Source organism: Arvicanthis niloticus, chromosome 8 (assembly GCF_011762505.2).
Source record: "Arvicanthis niloticus isolate mArvNil1 chromosome 8, mArvNil1.pat.X, whole genome shotgun sequence".
NCBI classification, from domain to species: domain Eukaryota; kingdom Metazoa; phylum Chordata; class Mammalia; order Rodentia; family Muridae; genus Arvicanthis; species Arvicanthis niloticus.
The window spans coordinates 14,617,516-14,640,534 of record NC_047665.1 but is presented as its reverse complement, the minus strand read 5'-3'; the positions used below and the strand labels follow the sequence as shown (position 1 = coordinate 14,640,534).

General features: G+C 49.4%; 1 protein-coding gene across 2 annotated transcripts in view; it reads right to left on the bottom strand.

The window, feature by feature from the left end:
- Positions 1-23,019, bottom strand: part of Phf2 (PHD finger protein 2) — a 70,618-nt gene that overhangs the window by 17,961 nt on the left and 29,638 nt on the right. Inside the window, exons 1-11 of one of the 2 annotated variants that reach the window (XM_076939067.1) lie at positions 17,920-17,996; positions 17,612-17,697; positions 14,214-14,328; positions 10,808-10,968; positions 7,853-7,994; positions 4,929-5,115; positions 3,470-3,632; positions 2,454-2,541; positions 1,974-2,080; positions 1,479-1,570; positions 249-338 (exon numbers count right to left, since the gene is read on the bottom strand). In XM_076939067.1, coding sequence (XP_076795182.1) covers positions 249-338; positions 1,479-1,570; positions 1,974-2,080; positions 2,454-2,541; positions 3,470-3,632; positions 4,929-5,115; positions 7,853-7,994; positions 10,808-10,968; positions 14,214-14,328; positions 17,612-17,697; positions 17,920-17,984 — 1,296 coding nt within the window. In that variant the 5' untranslated portion in view covers positions 17,985-17,996. Of the gene's footprint in view, positions 1-248; positions 339-1,478; positions 1,571-1,973; positions 2,081-2,453; positions 2,542-3,469; positions 3,633-4,928; positions 5,116-7,852; positions 7,995-10,807; positions 10,969-14,213; positions 14,329-17,611; positions 17,698-17,919; positions 17,997-23,019 lie in introns of those variants that run through there. The other variant, XM_034510044.2, reaches the window with a different exon arrangement.

Sequence of the window (23,019 nt, the reverse complement as noted above, 5' to 3'; positions counted from 1 at the left end):
CCCCGACTTCCTGGGGCTCTTGTGCCCTATCCAGCCCCAGGAGGCCGTCTAGTTCCTCCAGGTTCAGACTCCAAGCCTGGACCTGGAGTTCTCAATCCTTCTCCCTTCATCTCTTCTCCTTGAGCACTCTCTAAGCAGAGACCTTTCCCTAGCAGGCTCTAGGCCCACCTTGGCCCCGGGGTCCTCCGTCCTGGCAGGCTTTGGGCCCACTTTCATCCCGGAGGTCCACCACCCTGGCATGGCCTTACCTCGCTGAGCCTGATCTCTTTGGCCAGGTCCTTGATGAGCTGAGAGGGCCTGAAGTGCTCCGGGAGCTCGTCCTCGTGCTCTGCCAAAGCCTGTGGAATTGTGGGTCAGTGCCAACCTGGCCATTGTAGTGCCTAAGCCATTCTGTGTCCACCCAGCCATGGCCACCCTGGGGGGTGAGAGGCTGCCATGGAGCAAGTCAAGGTTCTGAGGTGCTTCCTGAGAAGGTGGCTCTCTGTGAGCCACTTCTGTAGTGGAAAGTGCATCAAGATGGTCTCATCTGAAGCCACCACCACCACCAGCTAACTGGCTGTGGAGTGGATGTGAGCCAGCTCTCCTTATGATCATGTGGTTAAGATGAGGTGGGAAGGACCCCTGAACTATCCCAGCTTTGACTCTCAAGGAGATGGTAGTCATAGGATGGCCCCAGAAGAGAGGGAACTATGTCTGTGGCTTGTCTCCACCTAGCAGAACCACACATGGGTGAAGACAGGCCACAGACGTGATTCCCTACCTGGCCTCTGCCTCAAGGTCCTCTGAGCCTCCCACTTGTTCTCTCTGACCTAGAAGGGTCCCATTGTCCCTCAAGTAGCAGGCAGGAAGGTAGCTGCTCTGAAGAGCGAGAGCCCTAGTAGGAAACAATATCACAAGGTTACCCTAGGCTAAGCCAGACCCATTTCTCCCTCTGTAGCCACAACCTAGGTAAGAAGAGAAAGCAAATGGGAAGCTGGCATCCTGTGGTCTTTGTCTGAGAAACAGCTTCCACAGGCTGGGAGAAACCAGTGCACAGGATCTTGGAAAAAGACAAGGAAAGAAAGAGGTCCCCAGATTACAAAGCAAGTTGTTAGCTGAGGGGCTACATCCACACCAGGCTGCATGGCTGCAGAGTGGCGAGAGTCACAACTGTATCCCTACCACTTGCTGTCCAGATCCAGATGTGTGTGGCTACTGCACCAGCTGCCTCCTGGGCCTCTCTCTGCCCTTTCCAGGTTAACAGAAAGCTGTCCTTGCCAAAACTCCAGAAGGAATCTGCCCTGGGGCCAATGACCCCAGGCCAACCCAAGCAACCTCCATCTGTCCAACACACCTCAGGGAATCAGGTCAGTGTTAGCAGGCCAGCTCAGACCAGCCTGGAGGGAGTGTCTACTACGTGTTCCATAGGACACACGCTTGATATCTTTCCCACCCATCCCTGTTCCCTCAGACAAATACACGAGTGAGCTGCTTCCTACCTGCTTCTTTGTCCATGACCTAAAAGCACCATTGAGAATTTTAGCTCCTTGAACTAAGTGTGGGGGCAGCTGTTTCCCAGACTTGTGAGAACCTGGGAAGGACACAATAGGTTAGTGTGGTGGCTGATGAGCCTGCCCCAGCAAGAGGCCTTCCAGAGGCCATTGCCCTAGACCACTTGCCCAACTGCCAACGGTTCTCCTTGGAATCTGGGGTGCCCACCCACCTGGCACCTGCCCTGCAGGGGAAAGGCTGACCTCCCATCTCCTCCCATCTCACATGAAGCTTACCTAACAGGACCCTGAACAGGTCAGTTCTCTCTCCCCTCTGTCCAGGAACCCCGAGCCCTGTCTTAGTGTGTCAGAGCTTACACCAACCCCCCAGGTACCTTCTTATGCCTGTGTCCTAAGGGGCCATAATCAAAGTTCACAAAGGGCCATAGTATCCCTTAGACCAGGGTTGCAGGCTCAAGTCATCCAACCTGGAGTGACAGGTACCTTTGAACGCTTCCAATAGGTGCTTCCCCATGTACCAGCAGGCAGTTTCAAAGTTGGGAAACTGAGTCAGGCTGCCTAGTTTTAACCTCCTTTCCACCTCGTATGCCCTGGAAGCCACAGGAAAGAATCGGTCAGTGCAGGAGCTCAAACAGACCACGCAAGGGAGAGTCCAGGCTACTGAGCCAGCTCAGGCTTCCCCACTGGGCCTGATGTCACCCAAAGTGATAGCCACCATGGGAAGAAGCAGTGGGTTATAGTTAACAGAGAGGCCGGTCATGGTCCAGGAAAGGTGACAACAGCCTTCATAATCCCAAACCACTGCTGTGCTAGCCCTAACCCAGAGAGCATGGAACCTCCCCCCTCTTCCCCTTGACATACAGATGTCAGCATAACAACCCATAGGCTGAGTCCAGGAGTCTGGCCAAGGTGCCCATTAGGCAACCTGGTCCAAGGCTGGACAGCACTGTAGAAGCTACCTACCTCATCTGCATCTCCACACTGAGGCTGTGGAGGAAATGTCCAGCGAAGGCCAGGCAGTCCACGGGGGTGAGCGTGGCATATATCCAGCCTGGGAGAGACACACAAAGCTGTCACTAGCTTCTACCTTGCTCCTGTGCCAGCTTTCCCCTCCCCCACTGAACCCGGACTCCAGCTCTATCATCTCAGGCATTCCCTTACTTTTCCTACCTGCTCAGGCCAGGTAGGAACCTCTGAGAGAGGTGGAGGAGGGAGTGTGTCTGAGGTAACATAGGCTGTTCAACACTCCAGTACCAGACAAATAAAAACTGAGGCCTAGGTGCCAAGAGGACATGCTGACACCTCAGGGAGAGGACATGCTGACACCCTGGGGCAGCACTGAGACTTGAGAGGGAGCCCAAATCTCAGACCTGTCCACAGGGGTCAGAAGAGACAGTGCTGAGACTGTCATTCTCCCCAGGGGCTGAGATTTGTCTCTAAGTTATCCCAGGGGATGGAGGTGGAGCTGAACTCCAGAAAAGCCATAAGGCCTCCCAAAGTAATAAGGACCCCTTCAAGGAAGGAGAGACCCTAAAGCCAGTCAGAGGCTGAGTTCAGTCATGTTCTGCGGCCTCACTTGGATCCTGATTTTACGTGGAAAAGCCCATACATAATCACTAGGAAACCAGATGTGGATCGGCTACCAGATGGTACAGTGGGGTCCATGCTTCGGTCTCAAAAACGTGGTCAAGTTACATCAGAGGGAAGAAGTCTTTTAGAGTGGACTGCTCATCCTCCCGGGAGAAGCTGGCAGCCTAGTGTTTTACATTGCACTAGCTGAAGCGGTCCTTAGGGGTAAACAACCGCCCTTCTCCTCTAGAGCTACTGACTGAGTCAGGTCTTCCACACCAAAGCTGGCTGGCTGGCTACACAGCCCTGTAGCTGGTGCTGACTGGGCAGGCCCAGCTAGGGACAGCAGGACATCCTGTCAGGGGACTGTGGCTTGAGGAATGGGCCCTGGACGTGTGCAGCACACTCACCTGAGGGGATGAAGAGGGTCTGGCCCTGCTTGACAGTGCACTTATAGCACTTGTCCACCTGGTCGGCGAAGAACATCTCGCTGTGGTTGGAGGCTGACCGCCAGCGCTCATACAGAGAGATGTTGGCTGAGGCTGGCCGGATGAGATAGAAGATCTTCTCCCCCTGCCAAAAGAACTCACTGGCAGAGCCGAAACCCCAGGGATGTGGGACAGAGCCCACCTGATGCTGGGGCTGCTCAAGTGGACAATAATCTGCTGGGTGCTGAGGATGCTGGGGTGGGGGTAGAGCCTACTAGGTGCTGAGGATACTGGAATTGAGAGCAGAGCCCACTGGGTGCTGAGGACTCTGGGGCAAGGGCAGAGCCCACTAGGTTTCTGGGGATGGTAGGTGGGGGAGAAGCCATAGGTACTGGGATCATGAGGACAGAAGCAGAGCCCTCAAGACTCTGGTGACATTAGGGAGCAGAGTAAAGTCTACAAGGTGTTAGGGACTCTTGATTAGGGGATACAGCCCACTAGGAGCTGGGGCACAGAGACAGGTAGCAGAGCCCACTAGGTGCCGGGGACGATGGGCCTGGTGTGGAGCCTATCACAATCTGCTGGGCCCAGTGATAGGTACTGACTTAAAATTCACCCTGTCAGGCTCACCACTGCCACTTGCAATACAGCCTTGCGTTCTGGAAGGCTCTAGGTGTGTGAACCAATTTTGTCAGGAGCAGTGCACACATTATTATTCCATTACACTACAAATTCCTTGTGTGCTCAGGGGGTAATAAGAAAAAACGCAAACTCCCACCCAGCAGGTCCTTAGTATCTCTGTTCTCCAGAGCTTCTGGGCTTCCAGACTGGATAAAAGGAAAGTCACCATTTCCCAGGTGGCTATGTGAAGCCCAGGCCAGGCTCTACCCCAAACAGAAACGGCCTCATTCTCATGTTCCAGGACAGTCACATGATGGCTTGCTCAAAGCCTCACAGGACCAGAGTGGGCATGTGAGGCCACCACCCAAGCTCGAGCCAGAGCTGGTCTGGAGAAGTGTAGTTTGCAGCTGGCAGAGCCAGAACTCAGGGCTTCTGTTGTTACATACATCCTGTTGTCTTAGTTTCTTTTTTGCCTCAGGGGTGAGCCCCCAACCCTCCCTGCTGGCTCAGGTAGCCACCATCTTGCCTCTGACTCCAGAGTGGTTTCTGGGAAGTCTTCCCAGAACCTCTGCACTCTACTCTGGGCACTAGGTGACCCAGTGGCCTTCCCTAATTGTTAATGAGCCCTACAGTGACATACAGACACATGTATGTCACTGGTCCCAGATGCTCTTCATACACATCTCCTTGGCTTACTGTCCCAGAACTGGCCATCCTAGTGTCTCCCAATACAGGAAGTGGGTGACTTGCTGGCCACAGACAGGGCTTGGAAGGACTGTAGTCCTGGAGACAAGAGTATGTCTTAAGGGGTGTGGCTCACCTTGAGAACATGGTACCAGGCTGAGGCACCTCCAGAGTCAATGTGGAAGTCAGTGTAGCTGTCCTTCACACAGATCAGGCAGTACTTGGTCACCTTGGGCTTGGCCAGCAGTGCATCATCGGGCCAGTAGTTTTCCACCCACGACAGTTTCTTCACAATGTCAGGTGGCTCCACAAAGCTGGACATTCTAGGGCCATAAAAGGAAGAGCAGTCAGGAGGACGGGGCCCAGGGCTCCCATTTTTAATGCATTCTAAGGTAGAACAGTGCGAGGCTCCTTCCACATTCCACCTCGTAAATCTGCAAGCCCTGGGCAGACACCTCACTTCCTAGGGGAGCAAAGGAAGGGCTGCACAGGGTGGGGTGAGCCCAGCCTCTGAGTGGGGCTGCAAAGGCTACAGATGATTGTCTTCACCCCCAGCAAAAGGGGTGAGAAAAAGGTCTTGGAGAACCTTAAAGTGGCCCGCTGGGGTGGGCACCACAAGACTCTCAGAAGAAATGTTTCTCACACACAGTGCCTTGTGTGCCGCTTGAAGAAAGGCCACCTCTCTCCAGGGCAAAACACAGGCAGTCCAGAGACACATTTAGTTGCTGTCAAATCAGCAACCTCCCTTTCAAGGAAGGTGGGAAAAGGCATAAGTGACCTGGTGTGCTGGTTGGTTTCTTCCAACTTGACATAAGCCAGAGTCATCTGAGAAGAGAACCCCAACTGGAAAGACGTCTGTATCAGACTGGTCTGTAGACAAGCCTGGAGGGCATTTTCTTGACTAATAACCAATATGGGAAGACCCAGGCCACTATGGATTCTGGTGCCACCCCTGGGCAGATGCTCCTGGGATGTAATAAAAAACTAGGTCAAGCCATGGGAGGCAAGCCAGTAAGCATTTTCCCATGGTGTTGCTACCTCCTCCAGATTCCCTCCCTGACTTCCCTACATGAACTAGAAAATGAAATAAACCCTCTCCTCTCCAACTTGCTTTTGGTCATGTTGTTTTATCACAGCAATGTAGAGTAAAGCAATACACCTGGGGCTTAGTGAGATGTCTGCAGCCCTCATGCAGCGACAGAACCAGATGTGAATGTCCTCGCTGCCTCAGGCCAAACAGGGCCTCTCACACCTCTGCACTTAGCTGAACTCCTGTGGCCCTGTGAGTCTCTACCACATTCATATGACCGGGCTGTCTGGGGTAGCTCCATATAGCGTGCTCCTCTGTGTCCGTCTTACATATAAGCTGGCTTTTCCCACGCCTGTGGGTGGGACTCTGACACCCTGACTTTAGCTCCTAAAGCCCTTCCACATCCTCAATACGACACATACAAATTCTGCACTTGGAGACCATTTCTCTGTGGGACATGCACCTTCCATGTCCAACTTTCCTGGCCCCCACATTTGGTGTGCATGATGCACAACTGTCCTGGAGACCCCCTCTCAGTCACCCCCAGAGAACTCATGCCTTCCTCTAATAAACAAACCAATTAAAAACCCTCATAGGCTTTTAATGCAGTTGGACGAGGCCTAGGACCCATAAAGGTATCAGACCCCAGGCCCAGGCTCCTCTCCCTGTCTGTGCTCCCAGATCTTCACATGTGTGACCTCAGCCTTGCTGCCTCTCCCAACCTGTGGAGGGGACTCTCCATCTCCATGAAAACTTCACCAAGAACCACAGCCTCGTCCTGTTGCCCCAGCCTCAGGATATGATAGAGCTTGAGCATGAATGACCCCACACAGTCCCATAGGCATGTCAATGATAACACCTGGGACCAGCTGGGACATGTATGTGTGGCCTCATAGGCTGAGGCCATGGATAGGCTTAGGGGAGGTACGGAGCCGCCCTGCAGTACAGTTCTGTGTAGGTGAGTACTCATGTGCATGCCAGGGTGTCAGCACATGTGGTGGGGAGCATGTGATGGGAGTGTTGTGTGTGATGTGAGTGTCACATGTGCTGAGAGTTTCTGTGGTTGTGGACTGTCAAAGGGGGCTGTGTGTGCACGCAATGAATATACTGTAGGTATCCTGGCTATGCCGGTGCTGTGTCCTCAGAGTGTTCTGAATGCGTCTATCCCGAGTGTGTGTACATCTCATTCTATGAGTGTGTCATGATACGGTTGTATCCATGGGTTGTCCCAGTGTGTCATGAGAGTGTGTCATTATGCTGTGTCTTAGTTTGTCCACAGGCATCCATGAGTGTACTGAGTGTGAGTGGGTGTGTGCGAACCCTAACTAAGACAGGCATCCATGAGTGTACTGAGTGTGAGTGGGTGTGTGTGAACCCTAACTAAGACAGGCATCCATGAGTGTACTGAGTGTGAGTGGGTGTGTGTGAACCCTAACTAAGACAGGCATCCATGAGTGTACTGAGTGTGAGTGGGCGTGTACATGGTCTGTGTCATGAGTGTGTCGATGTGTTGTGTGTTCATGTTTGTGTGTCACATATCCGCAGGTTTCCATGTCACAGTTGTGTGTAAATGTCAGTGTACCATCTCAGCAGAGCATTAGTGTGATTGAGGAGCACGTGCATCTGGAAGGGACTTGTCCATGCTACCCCAGCGGCTTTCTCTGCAAGTGTGTGCATTCCTTTGGCTCTTATCTCATCTGAGCTGTTCAGTGTGTTTTAAGAGAAAGAAGAACCAAGCCCACCTGGTGACTTCTGGGCAGCACACAGGACAGTAGCAGGCCATGCAGAGTAGGACTGCCTGCCAGGCCTTGCAGCTGCCACCCAGAGCAAAACCCCAAGCAATGCTTCACAGTCCCCACACCAAGGCAGAACCCCAAACCAGGCTTCATAGCCCCAGGACCCAGAGCACGACCCAAGGCAGCGCTTGCAGCCCTCATAGCAGGATGGCCCAACACCAACCTAGAATGCCAGGCTGGTGACAGTGGCCTCGAGCCAAACCCACCCAGCCCCAACCCAGAGTAGCCTGTCACCTGGTGTCTGAGAATTCAAGGTTGGTCACATTGAGAACACGCTTGCGGTTCGTGCTATAGTAATAGTCCACAAATTCTTTCAACTTCATTTTGCAGTCTTTCTGCTTGGTAACGTCTGTCACATCCACGCTCCTCTCTGGCCCTGAGGAGGAATTAGGACATGAGCATGCCAGGAAAGTGCTATGGCCTCCCTGGAGGACATGGTGGGGTGAACACTTACCTGTCCTCAGCTGCCTTTGCACATGGCAGTGCCTCCCCCACCCCCTGAGCCTGTCTCGCTGAGCCTGTGTTTCCCACCTTTAAGTGCTGTGGATTCGGAGTGACTGATGCTGCTTTCCTGGACCCAGTGACACTGTGAAGTGGTGAATCTCACCTCAGCTAGAAAGGCCACATCAGCAAATAAGGATACAGATGCCTAATCAACTTGAGCTTCAGATAATGATGGACATCTTAGCATAAGTACTTACAGAATAATATTAAAATTAAAAGCCAAGACACTTGCATTTTAAGGCCACTTGTTTGCTATGAATACATAGAGAGTTGGTCCCAGCTTGTGCTGCCATTTGGAAGTAGTGGAACCTTTAGTAAGTGGGGTCTAGTAGGAAGATGCTAGGCCATGGGGAGGTCCCTGGGGGACTGTAGGACCTGGTCATGGGGAGGTCCCTGGGGGACTGTAGGACCTGGTCATGGGGAGGTCCCTGGGGGACTGTAGGACCTGGTCATGGGGAGGTCCCTGGGGGACTGTAGGACCTGGTCATGGGGAGGTCCCTGGGGGACTGTAGGACCTGGTTTTCCTTTTGCTTCCTGACTCATGTTATGAGCAGTTTGCTCTATCACACATAATCTTGCCAGAGACCCCAAACTTTGGGGACATGACTATGAACTGGTGGCTCTAAAGTCATGAATTCAAATACCCCTCCCTCTTTATAAATTATTTGTCTCAAATATTTTATTATAGTGATAGCTTGCCAATAGAGGAAAACTAATACAAGCACCAACTCGCTGTTGTAACTGATCAGTTGGTGACTACTCGGGAAAACACTTATCATGCCCTTTCTGTAGCTGATGAGGAAAAGTTGAGGCTTGTCAAATAACTAAGGATAGAAAAGTCTTTACAGAAGGTTCACAACCAAGACAGGAGGAAATAACACAGAATGGACAGACAAAGGTGCCCCCTGTCAGGGTCCACAGTGGCTGCTCAGACACAAGGCAGAACTGTTGGAACATCTGGGGACAAGAATCCTGGACAGCAGGCCCCACTGACCAAGGCAGCAACATTACAGGTATGTATTAGGGATGGTAGGTGTCTTCAAAGATGGAGACACACCTGCTGGGAAGGGAGAGCCACAAATCCGTGAGAGAACCAGGTCTACAAGCTGGAGCTCTCAGGAAAACACCCAGGACACAGTGAGAAGCTGGATGTCATAGCAGGGACACTGACAACCAATCACATCCTGGACCTGAGAAATTCTGCAGGCTCCACCCATATGACAGAATGGCAGAGGCTTGAGGCTGCCACAGAAGATGTAAGGGACATACAAACCAAATGCTACCCATGGGTCCTGTTTAAATTCTGAGTCAAATGACCAAATGTGAAGAATTTTTTGCTATGTGGTGGTAGCACACACCTTTAATCCCAGCACTCAGGAGGCAGAGGCAGGAGGATCTCTGAGTTTGAGGTCAACCTGGTCTATACAGCAAGTTCTAGGACAGCCAGGGCTACACAGAGAAACCCTGTCTCGAAAAACTAAAAAAATAAAAATAAATTAAAAAAATTATTTCTGGAGATAAAACCCAGGGCCTTGCTCATGTAAATAGGTGTGTGTGTGTATACAAGTATGTGCATCTGTGCATGCATGTATACATGTGAGTGTGGAGGTCAGAAGACAACTTTCAGGAGTTAGTCCATACCTTCTGGTCTGCTTGATTTGGGCAAGGTTTCTTTATTCTTTACTGTTACATACTCCAGACTAGCTGGCCTGTGAGCTGCTGGGTGATTCCCTTGTCCCTGGCTTCCATTTCCCAGCAGGGGTGCTGGGATTATAATGCACACTTACACATTAGCTTTTTATGTGGGTTCTGGGAATGTAAACTCGGGTCACATGGCAATCCTTCACAACTCTAAACAGTTGTGGAGACTGGGGAAAATGAAGTCAAAGTATAAGCGTATCTAACCTGCAGCCCATAACCACCTGTGTCTCAGGGAAGCCAGGAATGCGGCCCACCATATTTGTTGATAACAAGATCATGTGGCAATGTTAGTAGACACCCTGTGACTCTGTCAGGAAATTGTCACCAATGTGGTGCAGGGACGGATCAAACCATGTTCAGCTCGCAGTGAAGTTCATGAGAAAGTTGTAAGCAAAGATTAGGTTTTAAGACACTGTGGGGAAGAGGCTCAGGGAGAGGAAAGTCAACACAAGGCTGGTGGGTGTGCAGCCAACAGGTTGTCTGTCTGTTTCCTTCATTGTCTGTGTTTGAAATGTTCTGTGTGCTGGGTGTGATGGCAGAGGCAGACAGAGCTCTGTGAGTTCAAGGCCAGCTTGGTCTACATAGAATTCCAGGCCAGCCAGAGCTACTCAGTGAGGTGGCTGCTTCCCCTCCCCCAACCCCACGCCCCAATAACCCTTCATGAAAGTCAGGGAAATGGAGCGTTAGGTAAAGCACAGTACTTATCTGAGCTCATATTCTGAACTCAGATGCCCAGCACTCATTTAAAAATGGAGAGTGTGGCCATTCGTGCCTGTAGTGCCTGTGAAGGGACAGACAGGAACAGCCACAGGATGGTGACTGGTGACTGTGGCTCCAGGTTTGGTTATACATCCTTGTGCCTCACCTGCTCTCATCAGGTCAAGGATAAGCCCAGGGTACTGGGATTAAATACTCAGCACGGTTCTTTACCCCAATACCCCCCTACCCCAGGCTTGTACAAGACATGCAAAGGGTAGTACTTACCCACATAGTTCTCCACGTCACTCACGTAGAATGTTGGGGCAGGGACAGCCAAGCCCAAGCCATCTTTCTTGGGGACAAGGATGGGCTCAGTGAAGCCATGCTCCTCCATGTAGCCCACAGTGAGCTGGCTGCCCGGCACACGGGACACCACATCTTCAGCACTATGGAGAGATGGTGGGTTGGAGGCTTCAGTATCCCTGGCCACATGCCTCCCAGGCTCCTGGAGGTTGGCCTGTAGCAGCACCCTGACAGTTATCACTGAGACAGCTGTAGGCAAGTCTGTGGTGCTGATTCTAGGAATACACCACTGGGAGCAGGGCACATGGGTCCACTGATAACTATAATAGGGACAAGAAGGTCAGGGACCACAGTGATGAGGGTCAGAAAAGCTCTGCTGTGCTCCTGCACGCTGGCCACCTTCACCACCACAGCAGAGGCAGAGGCAGGCAGACAAACACTATCCTCACTATCTCTCACTTCCTCACATACTCCCTGCCCCCATGGAGAAGAGCAAAAACAAACCCTTCTACCATATCTTGCTGAATCCCAGGTAAGTTTCCTGTAGAAACTCACAAGCGGGTCTTAAAATCCACGTAGAGCACATGAAGGAGCCAGAAAATGAAGAGCAAAGGTTTAAGATTTACAGATCTTGACTTCAAAATTGAATACAGGAGTCAAGTGTAGTCCTGGCACAAGGACAAACACATACCGGCACCTAGAATTCTGTCCAGACACAAATGTGGACACTTACAAACAAATGATTCCAACAGAGGTGCCAAGACCATGCAAGCAAAGGTAGTGTTTTCAACAAGTGATATTGGAACAAATAGAAAGCTACACACACACACACACACACACACACACACACAGACACACACAAAATGAAGTTAGATTTTTTTCTACTCCATTCCATAACAAAAATTAACTCAAAACGTATCAAAGTATAAACTAAAGCTAACACTACAAAACTTTTAGGAGAAAACAGGAAGATAAATCTTCACGACCTTGGATTTGGTAAAGGTTTTAGATTGTAACAAGAGCACAAGAAACAAATGAAAGATTAGATAAACCAAGACATCAAAAGGGCTTTCTGCTTCAAAAGCTGCCATCAAAAAAGTCAAAAGAGAGGCGGATGGGGCAGGAAATACCTGCCAATCTTGCATAAAGAGCACGCCTCCAGCACACATAAAGAAGAGCCGAGGGAGGGTTCAACAGCTGACAGATGTTGGGACTCCAGCTCCCTCCAGCTCCGGGGCACCCAGTGCCCTTCCCTGTACTACACAAGCACCTGCATTTCTGAGCACAGACACAAACACACATTTAATTTTTAAAAGTCATTAAAATATGTAAAGAATTTTTACAAGTCAACAACAAAAAAGATTATTTTAAAAGGTGTGAGGTGAGCTGGAGGGATGGCTCACAGGTTAAGAGCACTGATTGCTCTTCCAGAGGTCCTGAGTTCAGTTCCCAGCAACCATATGGTGGCTCACAACCATTCAGAATTCCAGCTCCAGGAGATTGATTCTTCTGACTCCATGAGCACTGGACATATATGTGGTGCACATACACACATACATACATGCATACATACATACATAAAGGGAAAACACTCATACACATAAAATAAATGAATCTAAGAGTTTTTTTAAAGCATGAGGCAGAATCAGTTGGAGGCTCAGCAGATAAAAGTGCCTGCCACCAGGGCTGTTTATGCACACAAATGCATGTATACTCAAATAGATATGTAAATATAATTTAAAAATATTTAAAGTGTGAGGCAAAGGCTGGGGAAACCCTGTCTCAGAAAGAAGAAGAAGGGAAGGAGGAGGAGGAAGAAGAAGAGGAGGAGGAAGATCATGCCTGATAACACTAAGGTAATTCTCTGGTCTCCAAATGCAGGTGCACACATGCAGTGTATGCGGCAAAGATCTCAGTAGATTTCTCTAGGAAGAGAATCCAAAAGCTCACATGTAAGCGACAAACTGCACATCATCTTCAGTCATCAGAGACATGCAAGTCAAAACATGAGACCACTTCACATCCACAGTAAGGAGAGCCACAGACTGAGAGAATCCCCTCCACCACGGCTCGGGAATGTCACATGATGCAGCTGCCTTGCAAAGCAGCCTGGCAGTTCTCAGACAATTAAACACGGAATTTCCATCTGACCCAGCGGCTCCACACTGAGAAATGAAAACATATGACCACACAAAAACATGCACATAAATATTTAGACCACAATTATTCATAGTAGCTAAAAAATAAAAATATAAAAACAGAAACAGGAAACAGCCCAAACGGCCATCAGCTGAGCGATACACACAGCAAGTGGTCCAGCCATCAGCTGAGCGATACACACAGCAAGTGGTCCAGCCAGACAATGGGAGTCTATTCAGCCAAAAAGAGAACCAAGTCCTGACAAATGGTACAATGAGGTGGGCCTTGAAAATAATCGAAATAAAAGAAGCCACCCCAATACCGGGTGAGACTACTTCTAGGAACAAGTCCCAGGAAGCAGATTTACACATGAGAAAGTGGGTCCAGCAGGTAAAGGTGCCGGCGGTTTCTCAGGCCTGTGGGAAGAAGTTGGCAGGATTTCCTTGGGTGTTGGGGGTTAAAGGCTCTGAACTTGACTAGGGAAGAGGCACACGTCTGTGAATGTATCAAAAGCTACTCAGCTTTACACAGGTGACTACATCTCAGGGAGGTCAGAGGAGCTGAACGGGAGGCTCTCTGCTCAGAGGAGCAAGGACAAACCTAAGCTCAGCTGCTCGTGTGAGGGTTCACATTAAACATCAACAGAAACCCACCGACTGGGAACTCTCTGCCCAGTGATACTATCCTTCCAAAGTAAGGGAGAAATAAAGATTTCGGTCAGACAAACAGAACCAACCTCTCAACTGTAGGTGACGCGGGACAGCTTCCCTAACTTGCCTTTCCCACAGAGGCCCCTGTCTGCCCACTCCTTTGCCAGACCTCAGACAGAACAAGGATGCAGGAAGTAGAAGAAAGGTAGGGGCCTCTACCAGGTGACAAGAGCATGAGGCAGGTGGCTGGACACTAGGATGGAAAGAGAAAATTTCTATCCAGAGAAGAAAAGTCACCAATAGCCCAATATGTGTCCTCAAGAGGTGTTGAGAAGGGAGAGGGGAGAGGTGACCTGTCTGCAGAAGGCCTGGAGCTCCTGCCTACACTGCAGGTTCCTGCTTTTTGCTCTCCTGGAAAAGGCAGTCCCAATGAAAGGCATGTGGACTGAGTGAACACATAGCCTTGGTGCAGTGACCGGAAGATGGAGGGAGATGCAAGGTTTCAGCAGGTGGGTCCATGCCTTAGACAGCACTGCCTAGATCCCAACAGGAGACCCGACCACCTTGGAAGGTTTGCCCACCTGAGGAAGGTCACCAACCTGGGGAAGGTTCGGCTCCGCAGCTCCTTGATGAACAACTGGCTGCCGTTCTGCACTGGCTTCACGTCCGGCGTTTGCCCAGGGCCATGTTTGTGCCACGTCCGCTTTTTCTTGACTGTGGAGGAGATGGAAGGTGGACCTGTTCCAAGTGCAGCTTCCACCCAACTTTGGAGGCCCTTACACTTACAACCCAGGCAGGCATCACAGGGCTTAGCAAGGAAGCTAGGAAGCTCACCAACACAGCCCACAGGCTGCTTGGCTTCCATATGAAGAACTGCCACCTTCCTGCCAGGACCTCCCCCGCCCAATTCACTCTTTCCCCACCTCCCATGAACTGACCCATAATGGTGGCCAAGGTATAGGGATGTCAAGCAGTTGTCATGAAGATGTCATGTAGCCCTCTGAGCAACAAAGGGCGGTGCTGGGGACACCTGGGTCTCACCCTGACCCCACAGTGAGCATGACAGTGGTGGCCTGAGCCAGGGATGCGGAGTGGTAAGTACACTTAAGCAAGGTGAAGACACTCTACACACATGTGCTCTGTGTTGCGGCTGCAGAACTATGCCATGTCTCTGGTCTCTACCACAGAAGGCACTTGCCAAGCATGTCCAAATTTTTTGTCAATCAAATAAACCTGTCTCAAACGTTGACCAAGACCCATAGGCCAAAATCACCTCAAAGAACACACAGAGACTGTGTAAGGTTTGGGATTTTAGCCTTACTTAGAACCCATACCACAGCTGCTTAATGAAGAGAAAGTACATGGCACCTGCCTCAGACCAGGGTGAAAGGGACACAAAGGGAGAGGACACAAAGGTTCAAGAGGGTCGGAACGCTCCAGGACCATGGAAGTGAGTCTTGTCACTGGGACTTGGGAGCTTGAAGTGAGACTGGAGCCAGCATCTCAGGCAGCCATTCCTTAGAGTGCTGCCTCCGCTCAGATCTGAAAACTTTGTACCACAGTGGCTGAAAGAGTCCAGGTCTCTCAAAAACAGCAGTGAGAGTCTAAACCCCAGTGTTTACACAGCCTGCTGTAACACACATGCAAGTGGACACACACACACACACACACACACAGGTCCACACAAGCATAAGCTTGCTCTGACTGAAGTCTATGCCCTAAATCCATATATTGGAAACCTCAGTCCTCAAGGTGATTAGGAGGTGGGGCACCTTAGAGGACAAAGTCATGAAACTGAAGTCCTCTGGATGGGGACAGAGACCACAGGAGGCTTCCCCACCCTTCCACCCTACAAGAAGATGCCATAGACGCTAGCACTTGATTCTGGACTTCTCGATCCTCAGAAGGCACATAATAAATATCCTGCTATTTAAGCTGCACAGCCTGTGGCATTGGTCACAAAGGCAAAAATAGAAAACAAACATTTACGGTGGCAGACAGGTAAGAACACAGGCACCCTATGCACAATCACTCCCCCGGAGCTGGCTCTTCCAGGCTGTGCAGCCTCTGCTCAAACCCTCTGCCCACCCAGGCCCAGGGGCAGGGTTTGGTGATGCAGTGTATAGGCCTTCCCCAGCAGATAGGCCGTTAACACAGTCAAATGCTGTTTCTGAAGATGCCCAACCTCCTCCCTCCTCCAAAAATCAAACTGTTGGCCACTGATGTAACCTGCTCCAACCCACATCACACCTTCCCTCTACTCCGGGCAGATTCAGTTAAGGGCCCCCAAGCCAGAACCCCTTGAAACATCTATGACTGCCAGGAGAGACTCCAGCCAGTTTCCAACTTCTTCCTCTCTGAGAATCTGGAGTCTCCTTAGAAATGACTCCCAGGTGCCCCTGTGGCATGAACCATCCAGGGTAGTGTGACTCTAGCATCTTCCAGACCATCCTCATTAGGGCCCCTGGGATGAGCACACACTGCTTTACCCCCATCCTCCTTAAGAACATGCCTGCTGGGGGTCCAACCCTGCTCTGCCCTGACCCAGCCTCCCAGGCCCCAGAGACCAGCTCCAAGTCCTGGTGGAAGCTCTCCATGTTTGTCTCATTTCTGATATAAAGATAAAGAAGACCCTGAGCTTAACAAGGTGCCAGGAGAGCAAGAATACTCCTTCCTGTCTGCATCATCAGTAGCCCAGCTCACCCACCTCGAGACACTCTGATCATAAGCACTCTGGGTCTGGGAGGTCTGGAAGGTGCCTTAGAGTCCTGGATGACCATCTGGCAACACAGCCAGATGCTAAGGATGTGCTAGGGCCTGACCAGAAACCAGAGTGGCCTCACCATTCCAGCCGTGCACATAAGCCCGGCCCTAGAAGAGCCATGAGACAGCAGAGAGCCCAGGACCTGGAGAGCCTAGCCCTCCTGGAACCAGCCTCACCAGGAGCCACACCAGGCTCCAATGTCCTCGGCATCTTAGATAAGCCTTGGTCCGCTGAACAGGAGTGTGACCCCCCACTGCCAATGTCCCCCTGTTAACTGAGTAACCCTGGTACTGGAGTCCCCTGGTGCCTGTGTCTCTCCCATTGCCTGCATCCCTGCCTCACTGCCCCACCCCACTATTTGCATCTCTCTCATCTTCATCTCTCTATGTTCACAGGACTTAGTCCATGGAGCCAGGGGACACGGCCTCTCAACTTACATTGAGCACCGGAGTGAGATTCTCCTGAAAGGAGAGTGACATAGTGACTAGATGGGAGTGGGTCACAGTCCCCATCCAGATGCCCCAGGCCGACCCTGCAGCCTTAGGCATGGGATGTGAACAGAGAACTTGAAGTGTATGTGAGCACTTCTCACACCAGAATAGGCAGGAGCCCCGGGACAGGGTCAGACATACACACACACACACACACACACACACACACACACACACACACACGGGAACACATGCACAGGTCCAGTTCCTGTGTTCCCATTGGCTACATCTCTGCCTTCTACTTGTAACTAGGGCTCAGCATTGGAGCTCAAAGCCCACTTAGATGAAAGTGCACAGTATGAGCTGAGCCTGCACCTGCTGCATAGCAGGGCCCAAAGAACAAGGATAGGAAGGAGAAACATTGGATACCCAGCAGCAGGCACTGTGGGAAAGCCAGGCCCTCTGGACTTCCTGTAGGGGTGTTGTGGGATAAACCAAGCTCCTAGATGGTGGACAGAAGAACCACACACAAACACACGTGTGGGACTTGGCTGAGCTGGGGGCCTTGAACACCCCTTTTATTATCTGAGCCCCAAGCCCACACTTAACATGGACTAGCCCATGGGCTGCCCACTATAGATGCTAAGTGTGGCCCTGGCAAGACCCTGGGGATGGTGGAGTCTGCATGGCTGCCTCTGAGGGCAAGAGTAAACCATAAGACAGTCAGCTGAGCTGGAGGGGCCCACAGCACCAGAGCCATAGGGCTGTGACCCTGAAGTTCCTCGTGGGCTGAGGTACTTACGTGTGGACTTGCCATGGGTTTTCTCGCAGTTCGGGCAGTGGTAAATGTCGATATCTGGTGCCTCTTCCTCTTCTACCCCGACACAGCTGGAACGGGAGGAGACAGACTGTTATCCCTCTCTCGTTCAGTCTCCCTTAGCACCCTCCATCCATAAGCTCAGGAGCAGCTCTTGCTCACGGCTGGGAACCAGGACCAGTGGAACTATAGAGGACAGTGGTCCTTGGAGAGGGAGGGGAGAAAGGGCTGCAGAACTGCCCTCCTCAAACATGAATCTGCAGTGGGAGTCACACACAGTTGCAGATGCTCACCACGGGGACCAGTGACTGTGCCATTCATCCAGCAAGTCTGCCTCGGCGAGGACCACCCCCATCATCACCCTGGGAGGGTAAGGACGAGTTTAGGAGGCAGTGACACAACCTTCTCTAGTGGTAGCTGGGGACAGAACATACAGGGAAGCCTGGAGAACCCTAAGCTGGACTATAACCACTTGCCCCACTCAGCTTCAGGAGGTCAGGGCAAGGTTGAAGGATAGTGACCAGTGTGTCCCTCCAGAGAGTGCTTCCAGGGCCCTGAAAACATGCTCAGAAACTTGGCTTGGGAGAGAGCGGCTGGCACTGATGTTTATAGCCAAACGCCATTTAGGGAGTGCAGACGGAACCGAAGGATGCAACCTGCAACACCAACAGGTGTCTAACAACCACACCAGAAAATGAAGATGGCTCGACTCTGACACTCTCTAGTCTTAGTGAACAGGCAGCAGAAAGGGCAGACTATGGAGGCAGGTGACTCCCACTGATGGAAAAGTCACTGGAAAACACACCAACACATCCTTCCAGTGAGCACAGAAGCATAAACAGAGCTTATGGTTACCTGGCATACTAAGTGGCATTTCCTGAGGGCAGCCACAGAGGCTCCACCCAGAAAGAATGAAGGACACTGGGTGCCTAGAAGCCACTGGTGAACACTATGTGGTTGACTTTTACCTAGAACAAATGCTACAAATTCATCAAAAGCTCCCAAACTGCTTCCAGCTGTATTTAGCATGACTTTTAAAATGTGCTCTTTTGCCTTTTTTCACCCATGTATGGCCTCATGATGTACTATATGACAAATTTTATACCTATTAAAAATAAGTAAGAGGAGCTGAGGAGGTAGCTCAGTCAGTAAAGGGCTTGCTGTGTAAGCACCAAGACCTGAGTTCAGATTCCCAGAACGGATACAAGAAAAACAGGATGCAGTGGCGCATGCCTACATGCCTATGGTCACAACATTGGAAAAGTAAAGACAGGCACTTCCAGGGGGTTCAGTGACCTTCAGATCCTAAGTAGAGACCCAGTCTCAAACAACAAACACAGCTCCTAGGAAATGATGCACAAGGCTGAGCTCTGAGAAGTTTGGGCAAGAGAAGGAGGGCCTTTCCTTGACTCCCTGTATCCCTCGAATGCCACCTAATGGGCTAGCACACCCCTTTGTATCTCTGAGCTTGTTTCCCATCAAATCAGGATTCCTTCCATATTATTTGGAGAGAGGGTAAAATGTGTATACCTAATCCAGTAACACCAGTGAGAATCAACCAGCTCTTACCTAGATTCACCAAGATAAAGGGAGAAGACTAAAAGATTACTTACGTAAATTACACGGAAGTAAAGACACTACCACTGGCCCCAAGGAAAAGAAAAAAAAAAAAAAAAAAAAAAAAAGACTGCAAGAGAACACTGAATATTTATACACCAACAAATTAGGTAGCATAGGCAAAACAGACGAACTCCTTGGAACACAGAAACTACAAAAACTACTTCCAAAACAGCTGCGTGAGCTGTAATTCAGCAGTACAGTGCACACTGGCCACATCTAAAGCCTGGGGACCAATTCCCACCACTCGGCAACATACATGTACACTCACTGACAAAACAGAAAAAAACAGATAGTTGTCCTCTGCCCTCCACATGTGTGCTGTTATACATGCCTGGGCATGTGTGTGCGCACACACACACACACACAAGCACATATGCACACATGCTGAATAAAGTATCAAAAAGGAAATGTCCAGAATTCTATTTAGTGATAGAAAAGTCTAGTGAATTCTATCAAAAACAATACCAATCCTCCTCAGAAACACAGACAAGAAAGTAACATGCCTGAGCTACACACCACCGGCTTTTGGTGCTGGAAATGAACTTAGGGCCTTAAACATTCTAGACAAGGATTCTGCTTCTTATCCCCGGCCCTCCTGATTCCTTTTATGAGATGAATAATATCTTGATTTCAAAGCTGGACAAAAGCAGACAAGAAAACAAAAGAGCCACAAGTCTTATTAACAGCCGTATAAAGATCCTCAGCAGACTGTGCCATCAAGTCCAGCAGCATACCAAGGGGCCCGTAGTCCAAAACCAAGTGGGACTTGTCACAGGAATGAAAGAATAGTTCAGCACATGAAATAAACCAATGCTCCAGTCCCTGCAGCATCACATCTGACTACAAGGAAAGGGTGTGCCCTGGGCCCCCTGGAGGTTACATAGAGGCAGGGATCATGTGACCATCACCCACTTCTAGGTGCAAAAGGCTAGGAGCACAGCAAGGAGGTCCTCTCTCACTCTTTCCCAGGCCTGCCCAGCCCCCACCCTTCCTCAGATGTTCTTACCTTATATAAACACAAGGAAGGTCCACATCATCACCTTAGCTGGTACAAAAAGAAACATTTGGCAAAAATCCAACACCTAGTCATAACTTTATTTATTTTTATTTATGGGGGAGGGAACAGTTTTCTCTGTGGCCTTGGCTATACTAGAACTCACTCTGTAGAACAGGCTGGCCTGAAGATAAATCTACTTGTGTCTGCCTCTGGAGTGGTGTAATTAAAGGTGTGTCACAACTCCTGGCTCTTCAGAAAAAAAAAAAATTTTTTTTTAACTCTACAGAGGTAAAAATAGAAGATGCCTTCCTCAACAAGATAAAGACCTAATATGAAAAATTCACAGCTAATATTACACAGGATGATGAAAAGCCAAAACCTTTCCCCAGAAGATCTGAAATGAGCCAGGATGCCTTCCACTCAACAGTGTTAGAGGGGCTAGTCAGAGCAATTAGACAGCAAGATTAAACTAAAAGCCTTCAAACAGAAAGAGGTGAGGTGATCTTTATTTGCAGATGACAAACTAAAATATACAGAACAACACATGGAAACCGAGTATATAAAACATGCCGGCCCTGCTAAACAAGAGGGAAGGTTGTAGGATGCAAGATGACACCAGCACAGCTGTGTGGGAGACACTGGCAACCGATAATCTGAAAAGAAAATCAAGAAGGGTAAGCTGTCGGAGGGAAATGTACCTCAAATTCAGGCGTGATTTGTCCACTGCCAAAACAAGGATTAAAGCTGACTTTAAACTCGCATGGGATCATAAAGAACCCTCAAATAACCAAATCTTCAAAAACAAAAATGAAGTTAAGAGGACATGTACTTCATAACTTCAAAACATACAACAAAGCCATAGCAGCCCAAACAGTGTGCTGCTGGCACCTAGCTAGCTAGAAACAGACCAGCAGATTAGAATGAGACCGGGTGTCTGTGTGATATACTGAATGCAGAGGAGTTTGCAGATGGACACATGTTACAAGTACATGCATACAGACGCCAGGACAGGACATTGGGTGTCTTCTGTGCTTTCTGCTTTACCGTCTTGAAGAGAGTCTTTCTCAGAGCCTCACTATGTATAGAGACCAGCTATGCAGCGAGTTCCTGGGGTCTGCCTCTCTGTTCCTAATGCTCACCTGACACCCTATGGAAAACCTTAAATCATAAAGGTGTTAGAAGAAAGCATGAATGAAATCTTTATGCCTTTGGATTTGGCAGTGAGTAACTAGACATAACACCAAAGAAAGAAGAAGAAGCAGCAACTACAAATGATAAACTGTGTTGTGGATGGGCTTTATCAAAATTAAAAATTTTGTGCATCTAAGATTGGGTCAGGCAACATCTCATCATGGACGGGGCAGGACTCATAAAGTCTCACCCCTTTCGGAGGGACTCACGGGCAACTGATAGTTACTACTCAGGGAAGGGAGTGCCACTTTCTTCAGTACTGTACCTTTGATAAGTTACCCCTGGCCCAGTAACTAACCCCCTCACTCATGCTTATCCAGAAATCCCAATTAAATTCAGTGTTCAAAAAATAAGGACAAAGAGGAGGGGGCTTGAAACCACAGGGCTTGTTAGGGATGAGAAGAGCTTCAGAGGGAGGGAAGAGAACATGCAACAGGTGTGTGTGTGTGTGTGTGTGTTTGTATGTGTGTGTGTGTGTATGTGTGTGTGTGTGTGTGTTTGTATGTGTGTGTGTGTGTCTGTGTGTGTGTATGTATGTGTGTGTGTCTGTGTATGTTTGTGTGTGTGTATGTGTGTGTATGTGTGTGTATGTGTGTATATGTGTGTGTGTCTGTGTGTGTGTGTCTGTGTGTGTGTGTATGTGTGTGTGTGTGTGTGTGTGTGTGTGTGTGTGTGTATGAGGCTATCAAAGAGTTTTTCAACTTAATTTAAAAAACAGGTTTGTAGGGCTGGAGAGATGGCTCAGCTGTTAAAGGCTAGGCTCACAACCAAAACACAGGTTTGTATATCAAAGGACACTGTTGAGAAAGAAAAGGCTGCTTATAGAATGAGAAAATATTATTAGATTACATGTCGGGTAAGGGTCTAGTATTCAAATACATAAAAAACTCTTATAGCTCAATAATAAAACAATCTAGTTTTTAAATGAGCGAATGACTCAAACACATCTCCCCAGAGAAGGTGGATAAGCAGCCATCAAGCACTCGAGACAATGCTGAACATTTGGGGCATCAGAGAAGTGCAAATCAAAAGTCCACACTCAGTGGGACGGCTACAGTTCTTATGAAGATGCGGAGAGACCGTGACCCTTCCAGGATTTCTTCAGTTGAGAAATGTAAAATGGTGCAGACAGAGAAAAAGATTGATTTCCTCAGAAAATCAACATAAAATGAAATATAAGCCAGCAGTTTCACTTGACTATTATCTAAGAGTTAAGAATTGGCATTCTGTCAATGCCTCATTCACAAAATAGTGAGATTAAAGTGGGCTGAGCATCCAACATCCAAGACAGGCAGATGATCAGCAACACATGATCATGTCAAAAACCATTCTCTGTCTTAAAGTTTACACATTCAGCAACACAGATGAATGGGAAAACACTGTTAGTGAAAAAAAGTCACATACAGTGCTAATATTTTATAACAACTCACATTTAAAATATCTATAACAAGTAAGTCTAAGAGACACGAGTTACCGGTAAGTGGGGTGCCAGGGGTGGGAAAGAGAGGATGTGGGTTTGCAGCTTGATTTGAAGTGATTTTATGGAACACTGGCATGCTGCTATAGAACATTCACGTCCACTGTG